The 27,618-nt window shown below is 40.4% G+C and overlaps 1 protein-coding gene across 1 annotated transcript in view; it reads right to left on the bottom strand.

Moving 5' to 3' along the window:
• LOC124287341 (WD repeat-containing protein 64-like) overlaps positions 1-27,618 on the bottom strand; it is a 73,696-nt gene that overhangs the window by 28,466 nt on the left and 17,612 nt on the right. Inside the window, exons 4-20 of the mRNA XM_046723839.1 lie at positions 23,259-23,365; positions 22,467-22,496; positions 21,711-21,821; positions 21,076-21,293; positions 20,208-20,250; positions 19,144-19,247; positions 17,582-17,719; positions 14,327-14,456; positions 13,772-13,856; positions 10,312-10,400; positions 8,468-8,527; positions 7,659-7,782; positions 6,561-6,724; positions 5,651-5,815; positions 4,971-5,113; positions 3,726-3,837; positions 2,457-2,571 (exon numbers count right to left, since the gene is read on the bottom strand). Coding sequence (XP_046579795.1) covers positions 2,457-2,571; positions 3,726-3,837; positions 4,971-5,113; positions 5,651-5,815; positions 6,561-6,724; positions 7,659-7,782; positions 8,468-8,527; positions 10,312-10,400; positions 13,772-13,856; positions 14,327-14,456; positions 17,582-17,719; positions 19,144-19,247; positions 20,208-20,250; positions 21,076-21,293; positions 21,711-21,821; positions 22,467-22,496; positions 23,259-23,365 — 1,938 coding nt within the window. The remainder of the gene's footprint in view (positions 1-2,456; positions 2,572-3,725; positions 3,838-4,970; positions 5,114-5,650; positions 5,816-6,560; positions 6,725-7,658; positions 7,783-8,467; positions 8,528-10,311; positions 10,401-13,771; positions 13,857-14,326; positions 14,457-17,581; positions 17,720-19,143; positions 19,248-20,207; positions 20,251-21,075; positions 21,294-21,710; positions 21,822-22,466; positions 22,497-23,258; positions 23,366-27,618) is intronic.

Raw genomic sequence — 27,618 nt, 5'->3', positions numbered from 1 at the left:
AAGCTTTCAAGATCACTGATGGATATTTCAATGGGTGTTTTTCTTACTTAACATAACACGTTTGAGTCCCATGCCCAGGAGATACTCCATGAGCAAGTGAGTGAGTTGATGTATTACAGAGCAGCGGTATGTCGGAGTGTCTGACAATGTTAACATCTATAAACCTGGTGAAAGTCAAACCATGGATGTGATGCTGACAAATAGAGATCAGATTCAGGCCAAATTTCAGTGGGTGACTGTCAAAAGAAACACTGTTGCAGCTGATATCTGAATAGCGGAAATGACACTGTCAATAGACATGTTCGATGACCATGTGTACAGTGTCAGTATACCATGATCAGTCTAAATCTTACACTTCAGTCAACAAATATAAAACTCACATTCAGCTTGTTCAATGAGCATGAGTACAATGCTTACATACCAATATCAATCTAAATCTTACACTTGAGTCTCTGGAAAACAACAAACTGGCTGACTCACATTCAGGTTGCTCAATGCTTACATACCAATATCAATCTAACTCTTGCACTTGAGTCTCTAGAAAACAACAAACTGGCTGACTCACATTCAGGTTGCTCAATGCTTACATACCAATATCAATCTAACTCTTGCACTTGAGTCTCTAGAAAACAACAAACTGGCTGACTCACATTCAGGTTGTTCAATGCTTACATACCAATATCAATCTAACTCTTGCACTTGAGTCTCTAGAAAACAACAAACTGGCTGACTCACATTCAGGTTGCTCAATGCTTACATACCAATATCAATCTAACTCTTGCACTTGAGTCTCTAGAAAACAACACACTGGCTGACTCACATTCAGGTTGTTCAATGCTTACATACCAATATCAATCTAACTCTTGCACTTGAGTCTCTAGAAAACAACAAACTGGCTGACTCACATTCAGGTTGTTCAATGCTTACATACCAATATCAATCTAACTCTTGCACTTGAGTCTCTAGAAAACAACAAACTGGCTGACTCACATTCAGGTTGCTCAATGCTTACATACCAATATCAATCTAACTCTTGCACTTGAGTCTCTAGAAAACAACACACTGGCTGACTCACATTCAGGTTGTTCAATGCTTACATACCAATATCAATCTAACTCTTGCACTTGAGTCTCTGGAAAACAACACACTGGCTGACTCACATTCAGGTTGTTCAATGCTTACATACCAATATCAATCTAACTCTTGCACTTGAGTCTCTGGAAAACAACAAACTGGCTGACTCACATTCAGGTTGTTCAATGCTTACATACCAATATCAATCTAACTCTTGCACTTGAGTCTCTAGAAAACAACACACAACACACTGGCTGACTCACATTCAGGTTGTTCAATGCTTACATACCAATATCAATCTAACTCTTGCACTTGAGTCTCTAGAAAACAACACACAACACACTGGCTGACTCACATTCAGGTTGCTCAATGCTTACATACCAATATCAATCTAACTCTTGCACTTGAGTCTCTAGAAAACAACAAACTGGCTGACTCACATTCAGGTTGCTCAATGCTTACATACCAATATCAATCTAACTCTTGCACTTGAGTCTCTAGAAAACAACACACTGGCTGACTCACATTCAGGTTGTTCAATGCTTACATACCAATATCAATCTAACTCTTGCACTTGAGTCTCTGGAAAACAACACACTGGCTGACTCACATTCAGGTTGTTCAATGCTTACATACCAATATCAATCTAACTCTTGCACTTGAGTCTCTGGAAAACAACAAACTGGCTGACTCACATTCAGGTTGTTCAATGCTTACATACCAATATCAATCTAACTCTTGCACTTGAGTCTCTAGAAAACAACAAACTGGCTGACTCACATTCAGGTTGCTCAATGCTTACATACCAATATCAATCTAACTCTTGCACTTGAGTCTCTAGAAAACAACACACTGGCTGACTCACATTCAGGTTGTTCAATGCTTACATACCAATATCAATCTAACTCTTGCACTTGAGTCTCTAGAAAACAACACACTGGCTGACTCACATTCAGGTTGTTCAATGCTTACATACCAATATCAATCTAACTCTTGCACTTGAGTCTCTAGAAAACAACACACAACACACTGGCTGACTCACATTCAGGTTGTTCAATGCTTACATACCAATATCAATCTAACTCTTGCACTTGAGTCTCTGGAAAACAACAAACTGGCTGACTCACATTCAGGTTGTTCAATGCTTACATACCAATATCAATCTAACTCTTGCACTTGAGTCTCTAGAAAACAACACACTGGCTGACTCACATTCAGGTTGTTCAATGCTTACATACCAATATCAATCTAACTCTTGCACTTGAGTCTCTGGAAAACAACACACTGGCTGACTCACATTCAGGTTGTTCAATGCTTACATACCAATATCAATCTAACTCTTGCACTTGAGTCTCTGGAAAACAACAAACTGGCTGACTCACATTCAGGTTGTTCATCCTGTTTCTCCTGTCCTTCTTCCTCCATTTCTTTATTGTCCTTCTGTCTATCTGATGTGGACCCATCCCCCAGATCACTCACAAGCTTGTCCTCAACAGTCTGTTTTTCAAAATTATGTGAGTAAGTGAGTGAGTTTAGTTCTCGACGCACTCAGCAATATTCCAGCTATATGGAGGCAGTCTGTAAATAATCGAGTCTGGACCAGACAATCCAGTGATCAACAGCATGAGCATTCATCTGTGCAATTCAGATACGATGACATGTGGGGTCAACCAAGCCAGCGAGCCTGACCACCCGATCCCGTTAGTCACCTCTTACGACAAGCATGGGTTACTGAAGGTTCATTCTAACCTGGACCGTCACAGGTCTCAAAATTATGTATAATATTAACAGGTTAATGTTCGACGAGGGATACTTGACCAACATCCCATAAAAATACAGCAGTGAGCATTATAAGTACTGTAAACAAGGCAACAACTAATGGCTTACAGACCAACAGCCAGAGTGAACCTAAAATAATATGAATTTATTCCTACAAGCTAAACAATACTTAACAAGGATTACACGCAAATTTAGAAGAACTAATTACAAAATTGTAACACATGTTACATTTAGGATTACACTTTCTCAGTCAAGCACGTTCTAGTACTTTTGCTGGGTTGAGTCCCATCCAGGATTCGAACCCACACAGAGTCAGGCACCTAATTCCAAATGGCATTGTGTACAAGTAAGTACACAAGTGCAAAACTGATCAAAATGGAACTGGCATTTTTGTCACAAGAATGTAGCTGCTGAAATGCACAGTTTCTGCCAAATCACCTGACAAATACAAAAACATTGTAAAGGAAGCATTTTGATTGTTTATTTGTATATCATGCTGCAGTCAGTGATATTCCAGTGGTACGATGGTAGTCTGTAAATATGTGGTCAAGCTATGAACAGTAGGTTGTAATCAACCAGTTGATTTTAAATGGCATTAATGATTTATCTAGGTTTGTTTTGATAGTATTATCTAGTCAGATTCTTCATATTCATTATATTATCGGTTGTGATATGTTGTCATGTAACACTATCCCAAGATGTTAATTGAGCAGCATTACTGCAAAACTTACAACATGAAGTAACTTAACTAGTCAATTCATTATAACGGTTGTTAGGTCAAGATGTATTGAGCATGTAGTGTACCATTTAAACCATCAAAGCACATGCCATATTATCAGTTTGAACGCATTGCAATGCATTGGAATACTTACCTTGATGTTTTTGGAGTCGGGGTAGATGGAGGCTCGTGAAGGCTGTTGACTGCCGCCGGAGAAACTCGTATCTTCTTCAGCATCTTCCCCATGATGCCCCACAGTCAGACCTCTGAGGAACACAACCTCACGTTATATTTAGCCAAATCAAAAACATTCAGCTTCATGAAGTATCAGGGCATCCATTGGCTATAATGGTACATGTCTTTAGGTATTTCAAATATTTTACTCCACTTGTCTTCTCCTCCTTTTTCCTTTTATCAATATATATTTTAAAGTGAATATTTTAAAGCAGTCAGATTGACTTGTCATTTATAGTAAAGATTATAAAGATTCAAACTGCTGTCAAAATACTGATTTAATTTTTAAAATCTACTACAGGAGAGACCAGTTCAAATAATTGTTGTCAATGTCACTTTTTTGCTAATTAAAAATATGTAAATAGATTTGGTAATTAGATTTGATTTCTCTGTTTAGTTTCAGCAATGACATCACCTGGACCAGAAGGCCAGCAGTTCCCCACTTACAGACCCTCACAATGTTAGAGTGTATTCTACAATGGTGACAAACCACAGAAATACCTTCAATATAGTTATACATTTAGACATGACTTAGTTCAATTCAAACCTATTCTAACTCTCATGTCACAGTCTTGGGGATAACAGTCTGTGTCAAAAGTAATTCATTCTGTCTATCCTAATATATAAATAATTGATACATTATCACTTGCAACACTTTTCATGAGCCCGAGATGATATTCTATTCTACATAATACATTATTACACGTCAAGTGACTGGAATATTCATGATTATGTTTCATTTAGGTGACTCTCAACATTGGTCTTCTTTCTACCCTTTTTATCTCAGTTTGTTGTTGATGTTGTTATTGTTGTTGATGTTGTTATTGTTGTTGATGTTGTTGATGTTGTTATTGTTGTTGATGTTGTTATTGTTGTTGATGTTGTTATTGTTGTTGATGTTGTTATTGTTGTTGATGTTGTTGTTGTTGTTGTTGTTGTTGTTGTTGATGTTGATGTTGTTGTTGATGATGTTGCAGCTGCAGTTTAGGCCTACACATCATAATCATATCACTGTTGTAATACTATTTGTATCATCATCATCATCATCATCAACATCGCCACCACCACCATCATCATCATCATCATCAACATCGCCACCACCACCACCATCATCATCATCATCATCCTCCTCCTAACCACATCATCTTCACACTGGTACACTCACATTTTGGCCACCACAGCCTTCTCCACATCCCAGAGGATGACGTTCCCATTGCTCATCCCTGTAGCGATGAGCGTAGTGCTTGAGTTCGTCCCATCACCCATCAATGCCATGCAAGTTACTTCATTCGACATCAACACATAATCCTGCAATGAGTGAGTAAGTGAGTGAGTGAGTGGATAAAGTTTCTTGCCTTTCTGAAATATCATATGACAGCACCCTTGACTGTGTAACCAACCTTGGAGTACCAAAGTATGGCATCCAAAGCCATAAGGGTGAGTAACAGGACACATAGATGACACCTGATCATTGGATTAAATGATTATTTTGACAGTGTTTGCATTGTTAATCAAAGTTTATCATAAACAGATTTGCAATTATACATATCCTCTGTTTACATTAGAGATGTTTAACAAATATAAATCTAATAATTATGAGACTCTATGTGTGGCTTTTTCTTGATGGTCCATTTTAGAGTGATCCAAAATAAATATGATGGGTTGAATGAGTGGCTTATATGTACTAAGAATTGAGAAGACTTGAATCAGATTCGCTGATCTGACCTGCTGTGGCAGTGTCCGCAGAGTGTAAAAGATATGAAATAGGGTTTAAACACTTTATTTTGGAGGAACTCTGAGTAGCTGAAGGAACCTAAATGAATATGACTAAAGAAAAATCCCTACCTTCTTGAAGACATTGGTGATGCCAGACCCTTCCCCTATAGCAGGCAGTGGTGGGGAGCGGAACGGGTCGGTGGAGGAGGTCGAGCAGATGCTGACCTCACGGGTCATGTAGTAGATGTCGCTGAATTCTCGGGTCACAGACAGGTCGTTGTTGTCCCCAGCATCCTGGCGGGAAGAACAGAGAGAGTGAGAAAAGGAGAGAGTGAAGGAGTGGATGGAAGGAGTGTAGCTGAATAAGTATGTGATATTGATGGTGAATGGTTGAGTTGTACAATGTTTTTTCTTAAATGATGAATTAGTGATTGAACAAGTGAAAATCAGTAGGTGACTGCGAGAATGTGTGATACAGGTTATCAGCAAGTGAGGTGGTGACTGGATGAAGTACTAAATTTATGAATAAGAGAGGTTAATTGAGAAAGTGAATGAGGTAGAGAGTTCAGGAGGGAATGAGGTGGAGAGTGAGAGTAAAATAGTGTATGAGTGTCACACAATAGGGAAATCAGGCCAAGATGAGTTACCAGGCCAACCAGTGATACAATGTGCATTCATGATCCTGATATCTAGAATTACATAATGCAAGCTACACGACATGCACCCACCAACACCCACCAGCAGCTTCCAGCACCTAAAAGTACCTAGCAACCACAGAGGCTCCAAGAACCAAGCAGCACCAGAAGCACCCACAAGCACCCACCAGCAGCACCCACCAGCAGCACCCACCAGCACCTACAAGCACCCACCAACACCTACAAGCACACACCAACACCTACAAGCACACACCAACATCCACCAACACCTACAAGCACCCACCAGCACCTACCAACACCTACAAGCACCCACCAGCACCTACCAACACCTACAAGCACCCACCAGCACCTACCAGCACCCACAAGCACCCACCAGCACCTACCAGCAGCAGCCTGATCTTGTTGTTCCAGCCAGCAGCAATGATGATGTAGTCATCCCTGTACTTCTTGTATATCAACCCTATGATACTGAAGTCTTCCTCGGTGCCTCGTCCTGACTTTGACTTGATCTCCTGACCAGCGCCAAAGTCCCAGATTTTGATTGATCCTGTAGAAACCAGGAACCCTTCATGATTTGTATTCAACTGTGGACACGTGTATTACTTCTGGTCATCTTTTTGCTCATGAATTGTTATTGAATATCAAACTCTGGTTTTACATGAACTAATTAATATACATACTGTTGACTCTCATAAGTAGCAAATCAATGGTTTGAACCAAGACTATCAACTCATCCTGTACGGGTCTGCAGTTTTCGACTGAAACTAAAGTATCTAATGATCCAGCTTGCCACTTGAAGTATATCCCTTCTACACATCTAATATCACCTTATTTCACAGCCAGAAAATGTTTGATAGCAACAATAGATGCATAGTATTTGTACAAGTTCAACAGGAACAGTTCATGGAATCACTTGCAAAGATCTGGCATTCACCACTACACTGTTTGCAGGACAAATCGTTCTTTCTGAATAAATCATCAGTTTGGCTGCTTGGACTCATGTTAATCTATACAGCAAACTACTCTAGTTTGTCATCATGTTCTGTTAACTAAAGAAAGGACACAACAAAATTATCTGTATTTTATCTAGGTGTTTACTTTAGTAATCCTGTTTCAACTTAACAAATTTGACTGTATTTAACAGCCATAGAGTTTCTGAACGACCGTCTTTTATATTCCAGGTTGACATATAGAGAAAGGTTGTCATTTGTGGGACATCTCTACGGCCTGCTAGAGTTCATTTGTCAACACTGTCCCACATTGTCAGTACTTGTAAGTAGCATCATGAATGTGCTCAGCCCTATGTTCAGCACCAATGTAGTGGCCACAGAGTCCTATGATTGGATTCGAAACTGATCTGATGTAACAAAAAACTTTCTCCTCATAACCAATGATGCTAACACATCAGCAAGTTCACAAGTAAGGTAAGAATATCATCTGTGTCTTGCCACATGTCTACAATGTATTCAAGGGTAACATACCATCATATCCCCCACTGACTAGTCTGTACCCTGACTGGTCCAGCGTTAGTGCTGTAATCTCAACCCCGGGGCCGTGAGCCTCAGGGATAGAGTAGACTAGCTTGCCTGTCTCCATCTCCCACACCTACAATATACATCAAACACATCAATGTGGGGCCACAAGTCTGTCTCCATCTCCATGTGTGCACTTCAACAGCCATGAGAGTGACATGAACCTCACTCTGGAATACTGCGAGGCATGTTACAATGGAACACAGTGTACACTTCCATGACATAAGATCCACAGAATCCTGCAAAATGTCTACCATTTTTTGTGATAAATACTACACATACATAAAATAGTGCTTATGACATTCATGTCAACTGATAATGAAGATTAATAATAATAATAATAATAATAATGTCCATTTATATGGCGCTAAACTCCACTGGGGTGTGCTCATAGCGCATACAAGAGTCAAGGAACATTAAAAACTTGGTAGCAGTACAAGGTCACTTTAAAAGTACAAATGAAACAGATGAGTCTTTAAGTGACACTTAAATTGTTCCAACAACTGAGCTTCTTTGAGAGAGTCTGGCAGTGAGTTCCATTTAGTGGCAGATTGAAGAATAGTATTCAAACACAGTGAAACATCTGAATTATTTCTGATTTGGAATTTATTCAACAATGTCTTTTAAACCAATCAAATAGCACATATAGAATTACAAACACCAATTCATTTAGAGGACCAAATCTTTAAAAGTTCATAATAAGGCATAAACTAATAGAAAAATATGTTCATGTTAATTATATGTCCAATATCACCCACCTTGATGAAAGACTCTGTGCACACCGACACTGCTTGATGTAACTCGGAGTTGTACAATATCTGGAACAGTCAAATAACAACACTGTCAGAGCATGTTTAAAGGATGGCAGTTGGATGGTTTGGTCTTCACTGTACTAGCGTTGGGAATTGGTTAAAATCTTATAAATGATGATTGGTTCATTACAACCGATTAATCATCAAAAATAATTGGTTAGCGTTATTTATGAAATTTTCCTGGTTATTTTTCTAAATAAAGAAAAAACATGTAGTTCTTTGGTTGTTTTTTTTGTAAATTTCACATCTTTAAAGAATGACTAGTATGTTAGGAAAATAAATTTCTTGAAGTCTTTAAGATAAATTCAATCATGACATGGAATGAGCTTGTAGTGATTATGAAATCTAAATTTAATGACAGACAAAACCAGCCTTGTGAAAAATATTATTAATGCAAACAAATGTTCCAGAATTGTTTATGAGAAAACATGATCGATTGCATGGTCGTTCAATCACTGCGACCAATCTTCGATTATTTCAATTAATCGGACCACCACTACACTGTACACCTCAAATGGTGTTGGATCAAATCTTCTCTAACAACACATTACCATACAATCTATCGCCAATGTTCAGTGATAAGAAAGGAGACTTGTACACTAAAGCAGTTATTGTGTTTTCAGCTTCCAATAAGCACTGGTACAAAACAGGGAATAACACAGATCCACTTTGGAAACGGCCTTCCGCAACCATGGTCATGGTAAGAGACAACTGCATGGATTGGATGGTCAGAGTTGCTGTCTTGGTTGATGTCATCATTTCCCAATTACCTGGACCGATTCTTATGATGTCAATCACTGAATTTCAATATTTACAGTCCAGTGTCATAATGCTGGATGGTTGCAGAGTCTGGTGTTATGCCACAAGCAGAATATGCTGTATATTGCCTACAGCTACAGAATATAAGAGCAGCGATTCAGAGTTCCTTGAGCAATGACATCATGATATTTGTGTGTGATGTCATAGCACTGTATGTCATTATCAATGGAATGTTACTGTCTATATGCTTAATATATACTATGTGACCACAAAGAAATCTGTATGTCTTCTCATAGAAATGTTGATCCTACTGAGTGAGTGAGTGGCTGTGTGAGTATGGATTTACGTCACTAAGCAATATTCTAGTGATATCATGATCGGTGACACCCAAAATTGACTTCACACATTGGACCCAGGTTTTCAGCTTGACGAGCAAACGCTATAACCACTAGGCTAGCCCACTGCCCCTCAGGAGACAACAGTGCAAATAACTATTTTACTTCTTTTTTTTTTAAATAAAGCTTAACATTCTATCCCACCACCCCAGATAATAATGACAAAAGTAACATCTTGCTACTGAGATATGTTTGTACAGTCATATGGACATGGGCAGTCTCCATTACATTATCATATCATGTAAACTGTATATCACACAACGAGTAAATAAACAAAACATAAAACAAAGATTTATAGAATGAAAATAATCCAAACTCTCTACAAAGAAGTCTTTATGTATTTGCAGGAAAAGAGGAAAAATACACATGAAAAATTTTCAACCATTAATAAATACAGGAAACAGAGACAGCTTCCAGTCTTCTAACACTGGCCCCTCTTACCCCTCACCCCAAACATATTAAGGTTGAAACAATTATCAAGCAAGGTTAAAATAATAAATAAGTGAATTTCTTTATAAAACCATACAAGATTAATGGGCCCTACTCTGTGTTTTGGTTTGGGTGGGGTGGGTGGTTGTTAGTACATGCCTTTTATAGCTTCCCTGTGTGAGTCTACTGTAATTCCTGTGTACCCACCTGACTGAGTGGCCGGTCATGTGTGTGTGGCACCTGCATAGTGTCCTGCACTGACCGGGTCAGAGGCCAGGCATCAAGGACACTGGACCCTGAAAGATGGGTTGAAACAGAGTTAACTCCCTTGCAAGAAATCCTGATTTATACTTACGGTAGATAAATTCAGATGATGATTAACAAACTCGTTATAATTTCAGTTCCTGATTTTTATTTCTGATCAACAGCAACCCGTAGTGTAGCTTAAGTCTTTGTTAGCCTTCCTGAAGACCAATTTCAACCTTTAACAAAATATGGTTGTCAGAAAAATCATGTGACCAATGAACATATAAATTTATTATAACTATGATGACATGGGCAATTTGGCTATCAAGGCTGAACATTGTAACTCACTAACTTAAGGTCAATACAGCCCAGGACAACTTGCTGTCATTTTTATGTGTATATGGCTAAAAACAATGTCATCTTTCATTTTCAAACAGATGCACATCTCTAACAAGAAATCAATAATTTTCAGACATTTCACCATGACTTCTTTATGAAAAGCAACAACTTTATTTATTTCAGTTGTTTTTTTATCTTGAGAATGCCTCTGGAGTTATGTGTATAGCTCCAAGACAACGAGCAGAGAGAGGCATTTCTTTTAAAGAGGGAACAAGTGACATAGATTTTTTTTATACTACTTCTGTAACCAGGTCAGAATTCTCTTTATGTACCGGATGTTAGCCTTGTTTCTGTGTTGTTGGACGCTCATTATTTTGTTTCAGATGGGAATACAGGTCTGAGCTGACAGGCTGTCATCATCGTCTCTGGTGATCTGATTATGTGCTATCTTCTTTAGGATGTTTTTGACATGACTTATGTCAAGTAGTAGATTTATTTTGCACGTACCAGGGGTTTCTGTGGAGTTTGCATGATGGCTACAGCTCTAGAGCATGATCAGTGTGGCTGGGAGTGTGGATATTGGCTACAGCTCTAGAGCATGATCAGTGTGGCTGGGAGTGTGGATATTGGCTACAGCTCTAGAGCATGATCAGTGTGTCTGGGAGTGTGGATATTGGCTACAGCTCTAGAGCATGATCAGTGTGACTGGGAGTGTGGATATTGGCTACAGCTCTAGAGCATGATCAGTGTGACTGGGAGTGTGGATATTGGCTACAGCTCTAGAGCATGATCAGTGTGACTGGGAGTGTGGATATTGGCTACAGCTCTAGAGCATGATCAGTGTGACTGGGAGTGTGGATATTGGCTACAGCTCTAGAGCATGATCAGTGTGGCTGGGAGTGTGGATATTGGCTACAGCTCTAGAGCATGATCAGTGTGGCTGGGAGTGTGGATATTGGCTACAGCTCTAGAGCATGATCAGTGTGGCTGGGAGTGTGGATATTGGCTACAGCTCTAGAGCATGATCAGTGTGGCTGGGAGTGTGGATATTGGCTACAGCTCTAGAGCATGATCAGTGTGGCTGGGAGTGTGGATATTGGCTACAGCTCTAGAGCATGATCAGTGTGACTGGGAGGTGGATATTGGCTACAGCTCTAGAGCATGATCAGTGTGGCTGGGAGTGTGGATATTGGCTACAGCTCTAGAGCATGATCAGTGTGGCTGGGAGTGTGGATATTGGCTACAGCTCTAGAGCATGATCAGTGTGACTGGGAGTGTGGATATTGGCTACAGCTCTAGAGCATGATCAGTGTGTCAGTGTGACTGGGAGTGTGGATATTGGCTACAGCTCTAGAGCATGATCAGTGTGACTGGGAGTGTGGATATTGGCTACAGCTCTAGAGCATGATCAGTGTGACTGGGAGTGTGGATATTGGCTACAGCTCTAGAGCATGATCAGTGTGACTGGGAGTGTGGATATTGGCTACAGCTCTAGAGCATGATCAGTGTGACTGGGAGTGTGGATATTGGCTACAGCTCTAGAGCATGATCAGTGTGACTGGGAGTGTGGATATTGGCTACAGCTCTAGAGCATGATCAGTGTGACTGGGAGTGTGGATATTGGCTACAGCTCTAGAGCATGATCAGTGTGTCTGGGAGTGTGGATATTGGCTACAGCTCTAGAGCATGATCAGTGTGGCTGGGAGTGTGGATATTGGCTACAGCTCTAGAGCATGATCAGTGTGACTGGGAGTGTGGATATTGGCTACAGCTCTAGAGCATGATCAGTGTGACTGGGAGTGTGGATATTGGCTACAGCTCTAGAGCATGATCAGTGTGACTGGGAGTGTGGATATTGGCTACAGCTCTAGAGCATGATCAGTGTGACTGGGAGTGTGGATATTGGCTACAGCTCTAGAGCATGATCAGTGTGGCTGGGAGTGTGGATATTGGCTACAGCTCTAGAGCATGATCAGTGTGACTGGGAGTGTGGATATTGGCTACAGCTCTAGAGCATGATCAGTGTGACTGGGAGTGTGGATATTGGCTACAGCTCTAGAGCATGATCAGTGTGTCTGGGAGTGTGGATATTGGCTACAGCTCTAGAGCATGATCAGTGTGGCTGGGAGTGTGGATATTGGCTACAGCTCTAGAGCATGATCAGTGTGTCTGGGAGTGTGGATATTGGCTACAGCTCTAGAGCATGATCAGTGTGACTGGGAGTGTGGATATTGGCTACAGCTCTAGAGCATGATCAGTGTGACTGGGAGTGTGGTGGATATTGGCTACAGCTCTAGAGCATGATCAGTGTGACTGGGAGTGTGGATATTGGCTACAGCTCTAGAGCATGATCAGTGTGACTGGGAGTGTGGATATTGGCTACAGCTCTAGAGCATGATCAGTGTGACTGGGAGTGTGGATATTGGCTACAGCTCTAGAGCATGATCAGTGTGACTGGGAGTGTGGATATTGGCTACAGCTCTAGAGCATGATCAGTGTGACTGGGAGTGTGGATATTGGCTACAGCTCTAGAGCATGATCAGTGTGACTGGGAGTGTGGATATTGGCTACAGCTCTAGAGCATGATCAGTGTGACTGGGAGTGTGGATATTGGCTACAGCTCTAGAGCATGATCAGTGTGACTGGGAGTGTGGATATTGGCTACAGCTCTAGAGCATGATCAGTGTGGCTGGGAGTGTGGATATTGGCTACAGCTCTAGAGCATGATCAGTGTGGCTGGGAGTGTGGATATTGGCTACAGCTCTAGAGCATGATCAGTGTGACTGGGAGTGTGGATATTGGCTACAGCTCTAGAGCATGATCAGTGTGGCTGGGAGTGTGGATATTGGCTACAGCTCTAGAGCATGATCAGTGTGGCTGGGAGTGTGGATATTGCTACAGCTACAGCTCTAGAGCATGATCATGTGTATAAGAGGGCATGAACAGTGATGACATGGGAGTGTGGATATTGGTTAGAGCCGGTTCAGATGTGGTTGTTGATGTTGCTGCTGGGTGTGTTTCGGTTTGAGTGTGGATGTGGGTGTGGGGATAACTGCTGGGTATGGGTAATGGGGGTGCTCACCTGTCATTAGCCTCTCGTGTTTATTGTCAAACAACATTGAGTATATCCTCTTTTCACCTGGCCTTTCCTCATTGTCTGTAAATACCTGACAATCACAGGTAAATGCACATAAACATCGCACAACATTCCAGATTTACATATGTGAATACCGGAAAACCACAGGAAAACATGAATTTGATCTTCAGTGCAAAATGAGTAACACAACAGTCAACATTAATTCTGTATGTTAAAGAGAACAATATGTTTGGTGACCAATATCACCATTGAAATGTCCATTTATACATATAACATTATTTGCACATAAAACATTATAAAGTCCACAGACTGGTGAGAGAATTTACTTGCAGACATTTGAGAATGTCTACTTGCAAAGAGATGAGGACATTTACCTGTACACAGGTAAGAATATTTAGCTGCAGGCTGCTAGAGTTAGACTTTCACACAGGTGAGAGTATTTACCCGGAGACAGGTGAGCACATTTACCTGCAGACAGGTGACAGCATTTACCTGCAGACAGGTGAGAGCATTTACCTAGAGACAGTTGAGAGCATTTACCTGCAGACAGGTGAGAGTGTGTATATCCCACACCCGGAACACCCTGGCAGTAGAGAGGCTGATAATATGCTGGTCCCTCTCATTACAGGCTATCTCTATAATAGTGAACAGGTGGCCGAGAAGTTTACATCTGGAAATCAAACGCGTGTGAATATATAAGATGCACACCAGTACTGACTCAGACATCTAAACAGGTACAACAGGAATCTGTCATGGCATTCCCAGACACTGCCATTCAACCCTGATTTATAACAAATGTTGTATACAGTTCCTAAAGTCAAGGCCACCTTAACTGAAGTTCGGACTGACATCCTAAGCGCTAGAATTTTAGGTTTGTTTTGAGGAATGTCCTGATATGTTGTGACGACAGCAGTCCTGGTAAACGTTATAATTAAATATTACCACAGATAATTCAATTTTAATATGTATGTAGTATTATCAAGGGACTTGCAAGAAAAAGGGAAGGCAGTGTTCTCAAGTTAAAATCGTCCGGATGCCATATCCAGGCATTTTTGGTGGATCAGTAAATTAAGTAGAAACTTTCTATTTCTGTATTACAGAGGTGTTTATGATGAATCCCAGTTAGCAGATGGAAAATAAAAATATAACGGAAAAAAGTAATTCGTTTTTATAAATGGTTATCTAAAGGTATGTGTGTCTTCTTAGCTAAGCTCTCCTCGGTGTTATCTAACTCATAAGACATTATTGGGGTGAAATAATACATCAGAATATTATCAATGGCTTTTCAGAGATATGTTTGCAACTTTTCATCTGTTTTTGAGTACAGTTCACTGCAATATTTCTTGAAATCAGATGTGTTTATTCACATGTGACAGATAACTTTCTGTTTTATTCAAGATGCAGATACCATGGAGCTCAGAAACGACAGTCACCATCATAGAACAGCCATTGTTGGTTTCCATTCAGAACTGATGGTTTAGGCTCATTTCAAGCAATAGAAATCATATATATACTGCCAAGAACTGAAATGTACCTGCCACCAGTCTGATGACTAAAAAGTTCATTTTATCACCCAGATAGCATTCGACGCTGGCCCAACATTGGCAATGTTGGCAAAATCATTGCCAACGCTATAGCCAACGACTAAAAGTATCTGGGTACAATTTTGGCAAGCTCTGATAGATGGAAGATCTTCACTTCCAAAGATAAGACATTAGAGTTAATTACCTTAATGTATATAATCAGATTTGGAATTTGAGTCCTGGAATCAGTGAAAGCACTTTTTCAGAAATATTGTTTAATATGCTGTATTTGGTTTGTGTGACTTGCCCGTAGGACGGGAAAAATATGTGTGGATGCCACACCCTGATGATCTTGTCCACTCCCCGGTGGCGATGATGTTGGCCTGGTGCAGTAGTTGAAGCAGTTAACACCCTTGGGGATAGACAGCCTCTCAGGACTTCTCTGGAAACATGGAGGAGCAACATTGTTATAGTGCAGCAAGTTTCACATGGAATGGGGGAAATATGTTCTGTGTCTCACACTTTTAAATAAAGAAATTCTCACATTGACTGAAATCTTAACTCACAATGTTAAAAAGAATGTATGGCTGTATTCATTGTGAAGAAATATCCCAGTTCTTTACTATATTGTGAAGAAAGGCGACAATCTGTCAATATTGTGCAGGTGTAAATATGCAGCAACAACATTGGTTTTAAAAATAGTGGGGAGAAAATTACCCCTCTATTTAACTATAAAAGGATAAATCCTACACAGGCAATGTTTTTTATGCCTGCTCCAAAAATATAATGTGTGGCTGGAATCCAGATTGGTGCAACAGTGTTTCATCTGATTAAAAGTATGTTCCAGATTTAGAATTTACTTGCAGACATTTGAGAATGTCTACTTGCAAAGAGATGAGGACATTTACCTGTACACAGGTAAGAATATTTAGCTGCAGGCTGCTAGAGTTAGACTTTCACACAGGTGAGAGTATTTACCCGGAGACAGGTGAGCACATTTACCTGCAGACAGGTGACAGCATTTACCTGCAGACAGGTGAGAGCATTTACCTAGAGACAGTTGAGAGCATTTACCTGCAGACAGGTGAGAGTGTGTATATCCCACACCCGGGAACACCCTGGCAGTAGAGAGGCTGATAATATGCTGGTCCCTCTCATTACAGGCTATCTCTATAATAGTGAACAGGTGGCCGAGAAGTTTACCTGGAAATCAAACGTGTGAATATATAAGATGCACACCGAGTACTGACTCAGACATCTAAACAGGTACAACAGGAATCTGTCATGGCATTCCCAGACACTGCCATTCAACCCTGATTTATAACAAATGTTGTATACAGTTCCTAAAGTCAAGGCCACCTTAACTGAAGTTCGGACTGACATCCTAAGCGCTAGAATTTTAGGTTTGTTTTGAGGAATGTCCTGATATGTTGTGACGACAGCAGTCCTGGTAAACGTTATAATTAAATATTACCACAGGTAATTCAATTTTAATATGTATGTAGTATTATGAAGGGGACTTGCAAGAAAAAGGAAGGCAGTGTTCTCAAGTTAACATCGTCCGGATGCCATATCCAGGTATTTGTTGGTGGATCAGTAAATTAAGTAGAAACTTTCTATTTCTGTATTACAGAGGTGTTTATGATGAATCCCAGTTAGCAGATGGAAAATAAAATATAACGAAAAAAAAGTAATTTGATTTTTATAAATGGTTATCTAAAGGTATGTGTGTCTTCTTAGCTAAGCTCTCCTCGGTGTTATCTAACTCCTAAGACATTATTGGGGTGAAAATAATACATCAGAATATTATCAATGGCTTTTCAGAGATATGTTTGCAACTTTTCATCTGTTTTTGAGTACAGTTGACTGCAATGTTTCTTGAAATCAGATGTGTTTATTCACATGTGACAGATAACTTTCTGTTTTTTATTCAAGATGCAGATACCATGGAGCTCAGAAATGACAGTCACCATCATAGAACAGCCATTGTTGGTTTCCATTCAGAACTGATGGTTTAGGCTCATTTTCAAGAGATAGAAATCATATATATGCTGCTGAGAACTGAAAAGCCTGCCACCAGTCTGGATGACTAAAAAGTTCACTTAATACAATTTTGCAAGCTCTGATAGATGGGAAGATCTTCACTTCCAAAGATAAGACATTAGAGTTAATTACCTCAATGTATATAATCAGATTTGGAATTTGAGTGCTGGAATCAGTGAAAGCACTTTTTTCAGAAATATTGTTTAATATGCTGTATTTGGTTTGTGACTTACCTGTCGGACGGGAAAATATGTGTGGATGCCACACCCTGATGATCTTGTCCACTCCCCCGGTGGCGATGATGTTGGCCCTGGTGCAGTAGTTGAAGCAGTTAACACCCTTGGGGATAGACACGCCTCGGACTTCTCTGAAACATGGAAGCAACATTGTTATAGTGCAGCAAGTTTCACATGGAATGGGGAAATATGTTCTGTGTCTCACTTTTTTAAATAGAAATTCTCACACTATTGACTGAAATCTAACTCACAATGTTAAAGAATGTATCGCTGTATTCATTGTGAAGAAATATCCCAGTTCTTTACTATATTGTGAAGAAAGGCGACAATCTGTCAATATTGCGCAGGTGTAACATGCAGCAACAACATTGGTTTTTAAAAATATTGGGGGAAAATTACCCCTCTATTTAACTATAAAAGAGTAAATCCTACACAGGCAATGTTTTATGCTCTCCAAAAATATAATGTGTGGCTGGAATCCGCATTGGTGCAGCAGTGTTTCATCTGATTAAAAAGTATGTTCCAGATTTATACATCTTTTTGGTACCAGTCATTTATTATAGGGGTAGAGGGTGGGCTGGTTAGATGAGAGGGATCATGTTAGAATAGACATGGAAAAATGTACTGGGGTAGGTAATGGTACTGGGGTAGGTAATGGTACTGTATTAAGTATTACACCAGATGAGAAGGTTGACATTAACAAATAAATGCCACTTGTTATTTCATCTGAAGTACAAATTAAGATCAGAAAATTCATATTGTTTATCACTATCAAAGTAAGAAATAGTCAGTCTGTCTAAGATAGAAGTTACACGCCACATTATCTGGAATATACAGTAGCTACTCCTAGTGATCATTTCATTGATATTGGACCTAGTCTGTAGTGAAATGATTCGTTTTATATTCCATAGGACTTCCGCCCGCATCCCCCTAAATGTTAACGATGAGGAACAATTTATTTCAGTGGCACTTTTAGAAGTTGGATATGTCTTTCAGTATGTTCAGATACAATTAATAAAAATATGTTAAAACTCATCCTTATCAGATGAGGAATATATATTCAGGTGATATGATTTGACTAGAATGGAATTTAAGGGGTGATACGGGCGGGAGTCTTTCCTTCTATAGATATTTAATTAATTGTATCAATAAGTAGGCTCTGTAATCATAACCAATGCATTAAAAAAACACCTCAATCACCGCAGTCTTGGAAGCCGAGAGATGGTCGAAGGGAGATAACTCTAACCAAATATTTTACCGGGAACGAAATCTCCAAGCGCTGCCACCAAGATTTCATTTCTCGGGGGAGGTTAATGCCCCACATATCGATTTCAGTTACCTTTGTTTGTTTTAAAACCTTGTTCTACCAATGCACTTGGTTCTATTTTTATTATTGATAAATAACATTGTATATGCCAATAATATAGCAAGAAATATTTATTTGGTTTTAATGAATTAAAATCACATTGACAGCACGCTTAAATACACCCTACCAGAAAACACTGTAAATATGGGAAATGGATACGCTCACATCGTATCTGTAAGCTGTACTTACTCCGTGTCATGATTGTTCAGTCGGTCTAGTTCCTCCAAGAAGAAGGAGTTGGTGCTGCAGGGCGAGCAGGACGCGAAGCATCGGAGATCGGGGAAATACTTCACCTGTAATGCATCAGATGTACTTGTCGATGATTAGACCCTTAAAAACTCTGATATAGATTGTCTCGGTTACAGTATTATGTATGTAATTATTCTTCAGCGTAACATAAATGAAAATCTTGACAAAATCTTGAAAATGATCTTCAGCAGCGCATGCATGTTGTAAGGGCCGACTAACGGGATCGGTCTTCGTATCCCAGCCGCGTAGATCGAAGCTCACGAAGTCAATCAATGGATTGTCTGGTCAAGACTCGATTTTTTTTACAGATCGACTTCATAAAGTTGAAATTTTGCAGAGTGAGCCGTTAAACAAACAAACAAACAAACAAACGAACGAACGAACGACTCTCCCATTACAAACGATGTACTATACCATGATTTCTTCAGCACAATCACGATGCACTATGACACGTTACCGAATAACCTCTACCTTTAATAATGAAAAGATATCATTCAATGAGTGAGTGAGTTTAGTTGTACGCCGCACTCGGCAATATTACAGCTATATGGTGGCGGTCTGTATACATCATTCAACGAAAGCTCCAGCAATAAACAAGTGCAGTTAAATTCCGCTAGCCAGGAGAATACATCGTGGAATCAACCGAGATAAAGGCCGCCAAAGAAATACCATATCATGAGAAATTTTATTGAACGATTTATATAATATTCAAAAGTTTGATTTTTGACGATTAACAACTAAATGTCATAATTAACTTATGATAAGAACTACTAATAAATGGTGGTGATGATGGTGATGGTATTGGTATTGGTGGTAATGGAGATGACGAGGACGACGACGACGGTGATGATGTTGGTGATGATGATGATGATGGTGATGATGATGGTGGTGGTGGTTGTGGCGATGGCAACGACGACGATGATGATGATGTTCCGAAAAGCAGCAGAAAATCCGCACTAACTGGGTTTCACTATATGGTCATAATATTCCATTTTGCGATGTACCTTAAGCACCCAATCGTCGTGGAGTTTTCTTCTCTGAATGGGACTGAAAAACAACAAGAAGTGTTTTAGATTTTGTTAGTGACTCATGTTTTAAGATACGTTATATTTTCAAAGTTGTGTTTACAGTATTTACCTCATTGACTCAATGTCCTAGGTAGATTTGATCCTACAATAAACAACAAAAGGCAAAAGCAATATTTGCACAACAGATAACACGTTGAACTGTTTCGTCAAGAGATATTGCCAGTGAACATTAGGGTCCCCTTCTTGCAGGCTACAGAGTGAACATGCTTGCATATGGTTACCTTTAAAAAGAAGTGTTCTGATTCCAGCTGTTTCCGATTTAAACAGTTGTTTGTTTGATGTTTAACACAACACTTTTTTCCAGCTATATTGCGGCGGTCTGGAAATAATTGAGTCTGGATCTGACAATCCAGTGATCAACAGCAAGAGCATCGATCTACGCAATTGGGATACAATGACAAAGTCAGCAAGTCTGACCACCCGATCCTGTTAGTCGCCTTGTATGACAAGTATGGGTTGTTGAAGACCAATTCGAACCTGGATCTTCACGGGTATATCTCTTTTTATGATTATCAGATTACTTGCCTCATGACACACTTTCAAAAGTGCCAGAATGAACGTGAGCGGAATAATAACTGACACCATAACTCGGGGTGAGACCTGTTTATATGTAAAATATGAATCTATCCAATCTGTGACATTTTCATTAATTAGCAACAAGGCTTTATGTCACAGTTCGGGTTAATGCCTTTTGAGTTTGTTATTTTGTTAAACTGCATGCCCCAAGGTATCTGAAAGCCTTCTTCAGAGTTGTCCGCCATTTTGAATTTACAAACGAACTCACAAAGTCATTTTGTTGGGGTCGATGATGAGGTTGTTCTGCGAGTTGTTCTTTTCCCCCTTTGAGTTCTTCATCGTCATGTCTTTGGCGGAGATGGTGAGGAGGTTCACGTAGCCCTGGTCGTCGCCGAAGAGAATCCTGTCCTCGTGAGGTGTGGTGGACGTGGGGATGTTGGTCATGCACTGGGGCGAGTGCTCAATAGGCTTGATTGTAAAGATTTGCTGCAAATGGAAAACTTTTCGTGAACATCCCCAACATCTATTATTATATTCCACTATTACCCTAACAACACTGAATATAAAGACACATAATCATCATCATCATCATCATCATCATCATACCATTATGATAAGCATCGACATAAATCACATCATGACTTAAAATTTAAATTAAATATAGTCAGTAATGCGCACATAATAATATCTTCCTTCATGCCACTGTTGACTGCTACTGCTGATACGTATTCTAAATTCATCATACAACCGCAGCAATGTGAATACATACTTGTGACAATTTATGTGACGGGAAATACTATATCTGTCCATTTTCTACCTTAACACAAAGACATACCAGTGATCAAATCTTAATAACACTAGAAAATCTGAAAGGACATGATGTTTCAATCCTTGTAGACGAACCTGATTCTTGCCCTTTGCTCTGTTGTCCCACAGGGCGATGCTCCTCTCTGTACAACACGCCACCCTCCGGAGCACGGGGAGGTAGTCACAGCCGGTTGCCCACGCTGGCTCCTGGGGGACACGGGGAAAGCACACTGGTCAATACATCACATTCACGCCCGTCAAACATAACTGGGTTTTTGCTATTATTACAACATACATAAAAACGTACAACTGTATGAGTAATAGCCCCTGTTTTATTACGACGTTTTTTTGCAGATTTTTACACCGTTTTCAACCTTGAATGAGTACAACCATGTGTTGAGAGGTATGAAAGTTACGAGGGACATTAAATATATATTTAAAGTCGAAATAAATTCACTCGATAAGAGACAATGGAACAAAAGAAGAAAATAGTTATCTGTAAAACAGTTTTGTGTTTTCGTGTTTTCCTGATTCTAAAGCCCAAAGAGAGTTGATGTAATTCACAGTGCCCATCAATCGTGAGTGAATCGATCACCATCGATCTCATTATGTGAGGTTACTGGGTGGAATGGATGGTCAGCCTCTGTGGCTTGGTAACGGTTCTCTGTAATCCGGCTGGGCGAGACGGTGATCATAACATCAACCACCGGTTTGTCTGCGACTTACTCCATTATATTTACGCATCGCCGTCATGCAGCGGGAAGATTGCTGAGAGCGGCGTTAAAGAAAAACAACAACAAAACATACCAATATACAAACTAATGTTTTGCAATCAGGGTCAGCCAAACTTACATTGATGTCGATACAGGCCTGTAGCCGAAGCTGAAAAACAAGTGTTGGATTATAAGATTAAGATTATAGGATTATTGGATGATACATACTACCCATTTTACATACAAGTATCCGTGCATACCTATTAATAGTTTAATCTACCGGAAATTGGACGTACATTTCTTTGAGTGGCACTTTAAAAGTCTGGGCGTAAAATATTGAGCAAATTTTATGGATAACAACTTCTTTCGCTTCGATACAGATTCTTGATTCTTGTACCGTTGTATTCCTGCTTGACAACCGTACAAGAATCAGTAACGTTGCATTCACGAAATAAAGAAGTTATTATCCATAAAATGTGTTGAATATTGGACGTACATTACCGCCCGCAGTGGAAGACATGATTTCGAGTGTTTGATAGAGTTGTGTTCAATGCCGCTTTGAAGTCATATCACCACATCTCACCATATCATAACCGTCACGATATGGCTGAGATATTGCCGAAGTGACGTTAAATATTAACTCACTCACTCACTCAGCTTAACATTGTATGAAAGTAATTCGGGTATTGGATGTTTAGCTCTTTAATGAAATCCACGAGTTCAGCTATAGTAATAACCGAGAATAAAGAATGCCAAAAAGGGTACAAACACCCGATCACTAGATCCTGGGACTCTTAAGGGGCGCGACTCTGCAGGGACTTTTGATAGCATTTGTTCCGTGGTGTTTGGTATAGAGATCTCAAAGAGATAATTGAACGCAACGGACATCATACCCCACCTCGTCCCTTCCCTCCTGACAGAGTTGCCTCACCTTGTTTGTCCATATAGAGAGGGCGCCCTTCTGTGACACCGTGACGTAAGCATCAATGGCGGGGACGTACTTCAGACACTGAACAGTGTCTCGTCTCTTACGGTCACCTAAACACGACACAGGAAATATTACACTATAACAATCGTGAGGACACAGAGTGTGATAGGTAGTAAAGTTATGTGACATGCGAGTTAGTGAGTTTAGATCAGTCGAGTTTTTAACCAGTAGATCAAGTGTCTCAGTTATATCCCAGCGTCTCAGTAGTTATATCCTAGCGTCTCAGTAGTTATATCCCAGCGTCTCAGTAGTTATATCCCAGCGTCTCAGTAGTTATATCCCAGCGTCTCAGTAGTTATATCCTAGCGTCTCAGTAGTTATATCCCAGCGTCTCAGTAGTTATATCCCAGCGTCTCAGTAGTTATATCCCAGCGTCTCAGTAGTTATATCCCAGCGTCTCAGTAGTTATATCCCAGCGTCTCAGTAGTTATATCCCAACGTCTCAGTAGTTATATCCCAGCGTCTCAGTAGTTATATCCCAGCGTCTCAGTAGTTATATCCCAGCGTCTCAGTAGTTATATCCCAGCGTCTCAGTAGTTATATCCCAGCGTCTCAGTAGTTATATCCCAGCGTCTCAGTAGTTATATCAGTCTCAGTAGTTATATCCCAGCGTCTCAGTAGTTATATCCCAGCGTCTCAGTAGTTATATCCCAGCGTCTCAGTAGTTATATCCCAGCGTCTCAGTAGTTATATCCCAGCGTCTCAGTAGTTATATCCCAGCGTCTCAGTAGTTATATCCCAGCGTCTCAGTAGTTATATCCCAGCGTCTCAGTAGTTATATCCCAGCGTCTCAGTAGTTATATCCCAGCGTCTCAGTAGTTATATCCCAGCGTCTCAGTAGTTATATCCAGCGTCTCAGTAGTTATATCCCAGCGTCTCAGTAGTTATATCCCAGCGTCTCAGTAGTTATATTAGTAGTTATATCCCAGCGTCTCAGTAGTTATATCCCAGCGTCTCAGTAGTTATATCCCAGCGTCTCAGTAGTTATATCCCAGCGTCTCAGTAGTTATATCCCAGCGTCTCAGTAGTTATATCCCAGCGTCTCAGTAGTTATATCCCAGCGTCTCAGTAGTTATATCCCAGCGTCTCAGTAGTTATATCCCAACGTCTCAGTAGTTCTCAGCGTCTCAGTAGTTATATCCCAGCGTCTCATATCCCAGTTATATCCCAACGTTTCAGTAGTTATATCCCAGCGTCTCAGTAGTTATATCCCAGCGTCTCAGTAGTTATATCCAGCGTCTCAGTAGTTATATCCCAACGTCTCAGTAGTTATATCCCAGCGTCTCAGTAGTTATATCCCAGCGTCTCAGTAGTTATATCCCAACGTCTCAGTAGTTATATCCCAGCGTCTCAGTAGTTATATCCCAGCGTCTCAGTAGTTATATCCCAGCGTCTCAGTAGTTATATCAGCCATATCCCAGCGTCTCAGTAGTTATATCCCAGCGTCTCCAGCGTCTCAGTAGTTATATCCCAGCGTCTCAGTAGTTATATCCCAGCGTCTCAGTAGTTATATCCCAGCGTCTCAGTAGTTATATCCCAGCGTCTCAGTAGTTATATCCCAGCGTCTCAGTAGTTATATCCCAGCGTCTCAGTAGTTATATCCCAGCGTCTCAGTAGTTATATCCCAGCGTCTCAGTAGTTATATCCCAGCGTCTCAGTCCCAGCGTCTATATCCCAGCGTCTCAGTAGTTATATCCCAGCGTCTCAGTAGTTATATAGTTATATCCCAGCGTCTCAGTAGTTATATATCCCAGCGTCTCAGTAGTTATATCCCAGCGTCTCAGTAGTTATATCCTAGCGTCTCAGTAGTTATATCCCAACGTCTCAGTAGTTATATCCCAGCGTCTCAGTAGTTATATCCCAGCGTCTCAGTAGTTATATCCCAACGTCTCAGTAGTTATATCCCAGCGTCTCAGTAGTTATATCCCAACGTCTCAGTAGTTATATCCCAGCGTCTCAGTAGTTATATCCCAACGTTTCAGTAGTTATATCCCAGCGTCTCAGTAGTTATATCCCAGCGTCTCAGTAGTTATATCCCAGCGTCTCAGTAGTTATATCCCAACGTTTCAGTAGTTATATCCTAGCGTCTCAGTAGTTATATCCCAACGTCTCAGTAGTTATATCCCAGCGTCTCAGTAGTTATATCCCAGCGTCTCAGTAGTTATATCCCAGCGTCTCAGGAGTTATATCCCAACGTCTCAGTAGTTATATCCTAGCGTCTCAGTAGTTATATCCCAGCGTCTCAGTAGTTATATCCCAACGTTTCAGTAGTTATATCCCAGCGTCTCAGTAGTTATATCCCAGCGTCTCAGTAGTTATATCCTAGCGTCTCAGTAGTTATATCCCAACGTCTCAGTAGTTATATCCTAGCGTCTCAGTAGTTATATCCCAGCGTCTCAGTAGTTATATCCCAACGTTTCAGTAGTTATATCCCAGCGTCTCAGTAGTTATATCCCAGCGTCTCAGTAGTTATATCCTAGCGTCTCAGTAGTTATATCCCAGCGTCTCAGTAGTTATATCCCAGCGTCTCAGTAGTTATATCCCAACGTTTCAGTAGTTATATCCCAGCGTCTCAGTAGTTATATCCCAGCGTCTCAGTAGTTATATCCTAGCATCTCAGTAGTTATATCCCAGCGTCTCAGTAGTTATATCCCAGCGTCTCAGTAGTTATATCCTAGCGTCTCAGTAGTTATATCCCAGCGTCTCAGTAGTTATATCCCAACGTTTCAGTAGTTATATCCCAGCGTCTCAGTAGTTATATCCCAGCGTCTCAGTAGTTATATCCTAGCGTCTCAGTAGTTATATCCCAGCGTCTCAGTAGTTATATCCCAGCGTCTCAGTAGTTATATCCTAGCGTCTCAGTAGTTATATCCCAACGTCTCAGTAGTTATATCCTAGCGTCTCAGTAGTTATATCCCAACGTTTCAGTAGTTATATCCTAGCGTCTCAGTAGTTATATCCTAGCGTCTCAGTAGTTATATCCCAACGTCTCAGTAGTTATATCCTAGCGTCTCAGTAGTTATATCCCAACGTTTCAGCAGTTATATCCCAGCGTCTCAGTAGTTATATCCTAGCGTCTCAGTAGTTATATCCCAACGTCTCAGTAGTTATATCCCAGCGTCTCAGTAGTTATATCCCAGCGTCTCAGTAGTTATATCCCAACGTTTCAGCAGTTATATCCCAGCGTCTCAGTAGTTATATCCTAGCGTCTCAGTAGTTATATCCCAGCGTCTCAGTAGTTATATCCCAACGTTTCAGCAGTTATATCCCAGCGTCTCAGTAGTTATGTCCCAGCGTCTCAGTAGTTATATCCCAGCGTCTCAGTAGTTATATCCCAGCGTCTCAGTAGTTATATCCCAGCGTCTCAGTAGTTATATCCTAGCGTCTCAGTAGTTATATCCCAACGTTTCAGCAGTTATATCCCAGCGTCTCAGTAGTTATGTCCCAGCGTCTCATAGTTATATCCCAACGTTTCAGCAGTTATATCCCAACGTTTCAGCAGTTTCTTCAACGTTTCAGCAGTTATATCTCAGCGATTCAACAGATGTACCTCAGCGTTCCAGCAGTATTTCTAACGTTTCAGCCGTTATATATCAGTGTTTCAGATGCAAATGATGTAGGTCGAAGACATCTGCCACTTTGATGAAACCAGCGAACAGGATCATGGTACTCAAGGGTTATCGTCAGGGCCAATCAGGAATTCGGGGGAGTTCACAGTTAACGTTACACAAGCAACATCTCAGACACTAAAACTATTGGATTCGAACCTGCGATCACAGGATTATGGCAGGCCAAAAGATGGATAACTGATGTGCCTTTGACCACCCCTGTGCCATGTACAAGAATGAATTCTTAATTCTAATGAAAGTTCAATTTATATTGTGAGTATTCCACAATGTATGATGCCTCAGTACCACGCACGCATGTCACCTTGTCATGAAATACAATGTCAGAACTGGTTCCCGGAAACCTATGTGTTTAGGCGAGGCGGCTAACGGATCAGGAGGACAGGCTTGTGACTTGGCTTGTATTGGCTATGGTGGTCGGTTGTGTGGCCAAGTCTTAGCTCATAATGCCGCAGTCCCAGGTTCGATTCACCCAATGATGAAATCACGCACGACATATTTATTTCAATAATTTTCAATTCTAATTTTCCCACGGGGAACGACCTCTTGATAGGTTGAACAAGAAAAGGAATCTGTCATTTCCACAGGCAGCTGTTGTTAAATAAATATCAGCAATTCAATATAATAATGTTCCCCGTGTTTCCAGCTGCTATTTTAATCATTCCTTGTGAGACATC

This window comes from Haliotis rubra, unplaced genomic scaffold (assembly GCF_003918875.1).
Source record: "Haliotis rubra isolate DU_JTF1 unplaced genomic scaffold, ASM391887v1 Scf40, whole genome shotgun sequence".
NCBI lineage: Eukaryota > Metazoa > Mollusca > Gastropoda > Lepetellida > Haliotidae > Haliotis > Haliotis rubra.
The sequence above is the reverse complement of the archived record's forward strand: the minus strand, read 5'-3'. Positions and strand labels throughout refer to the sequence as shown.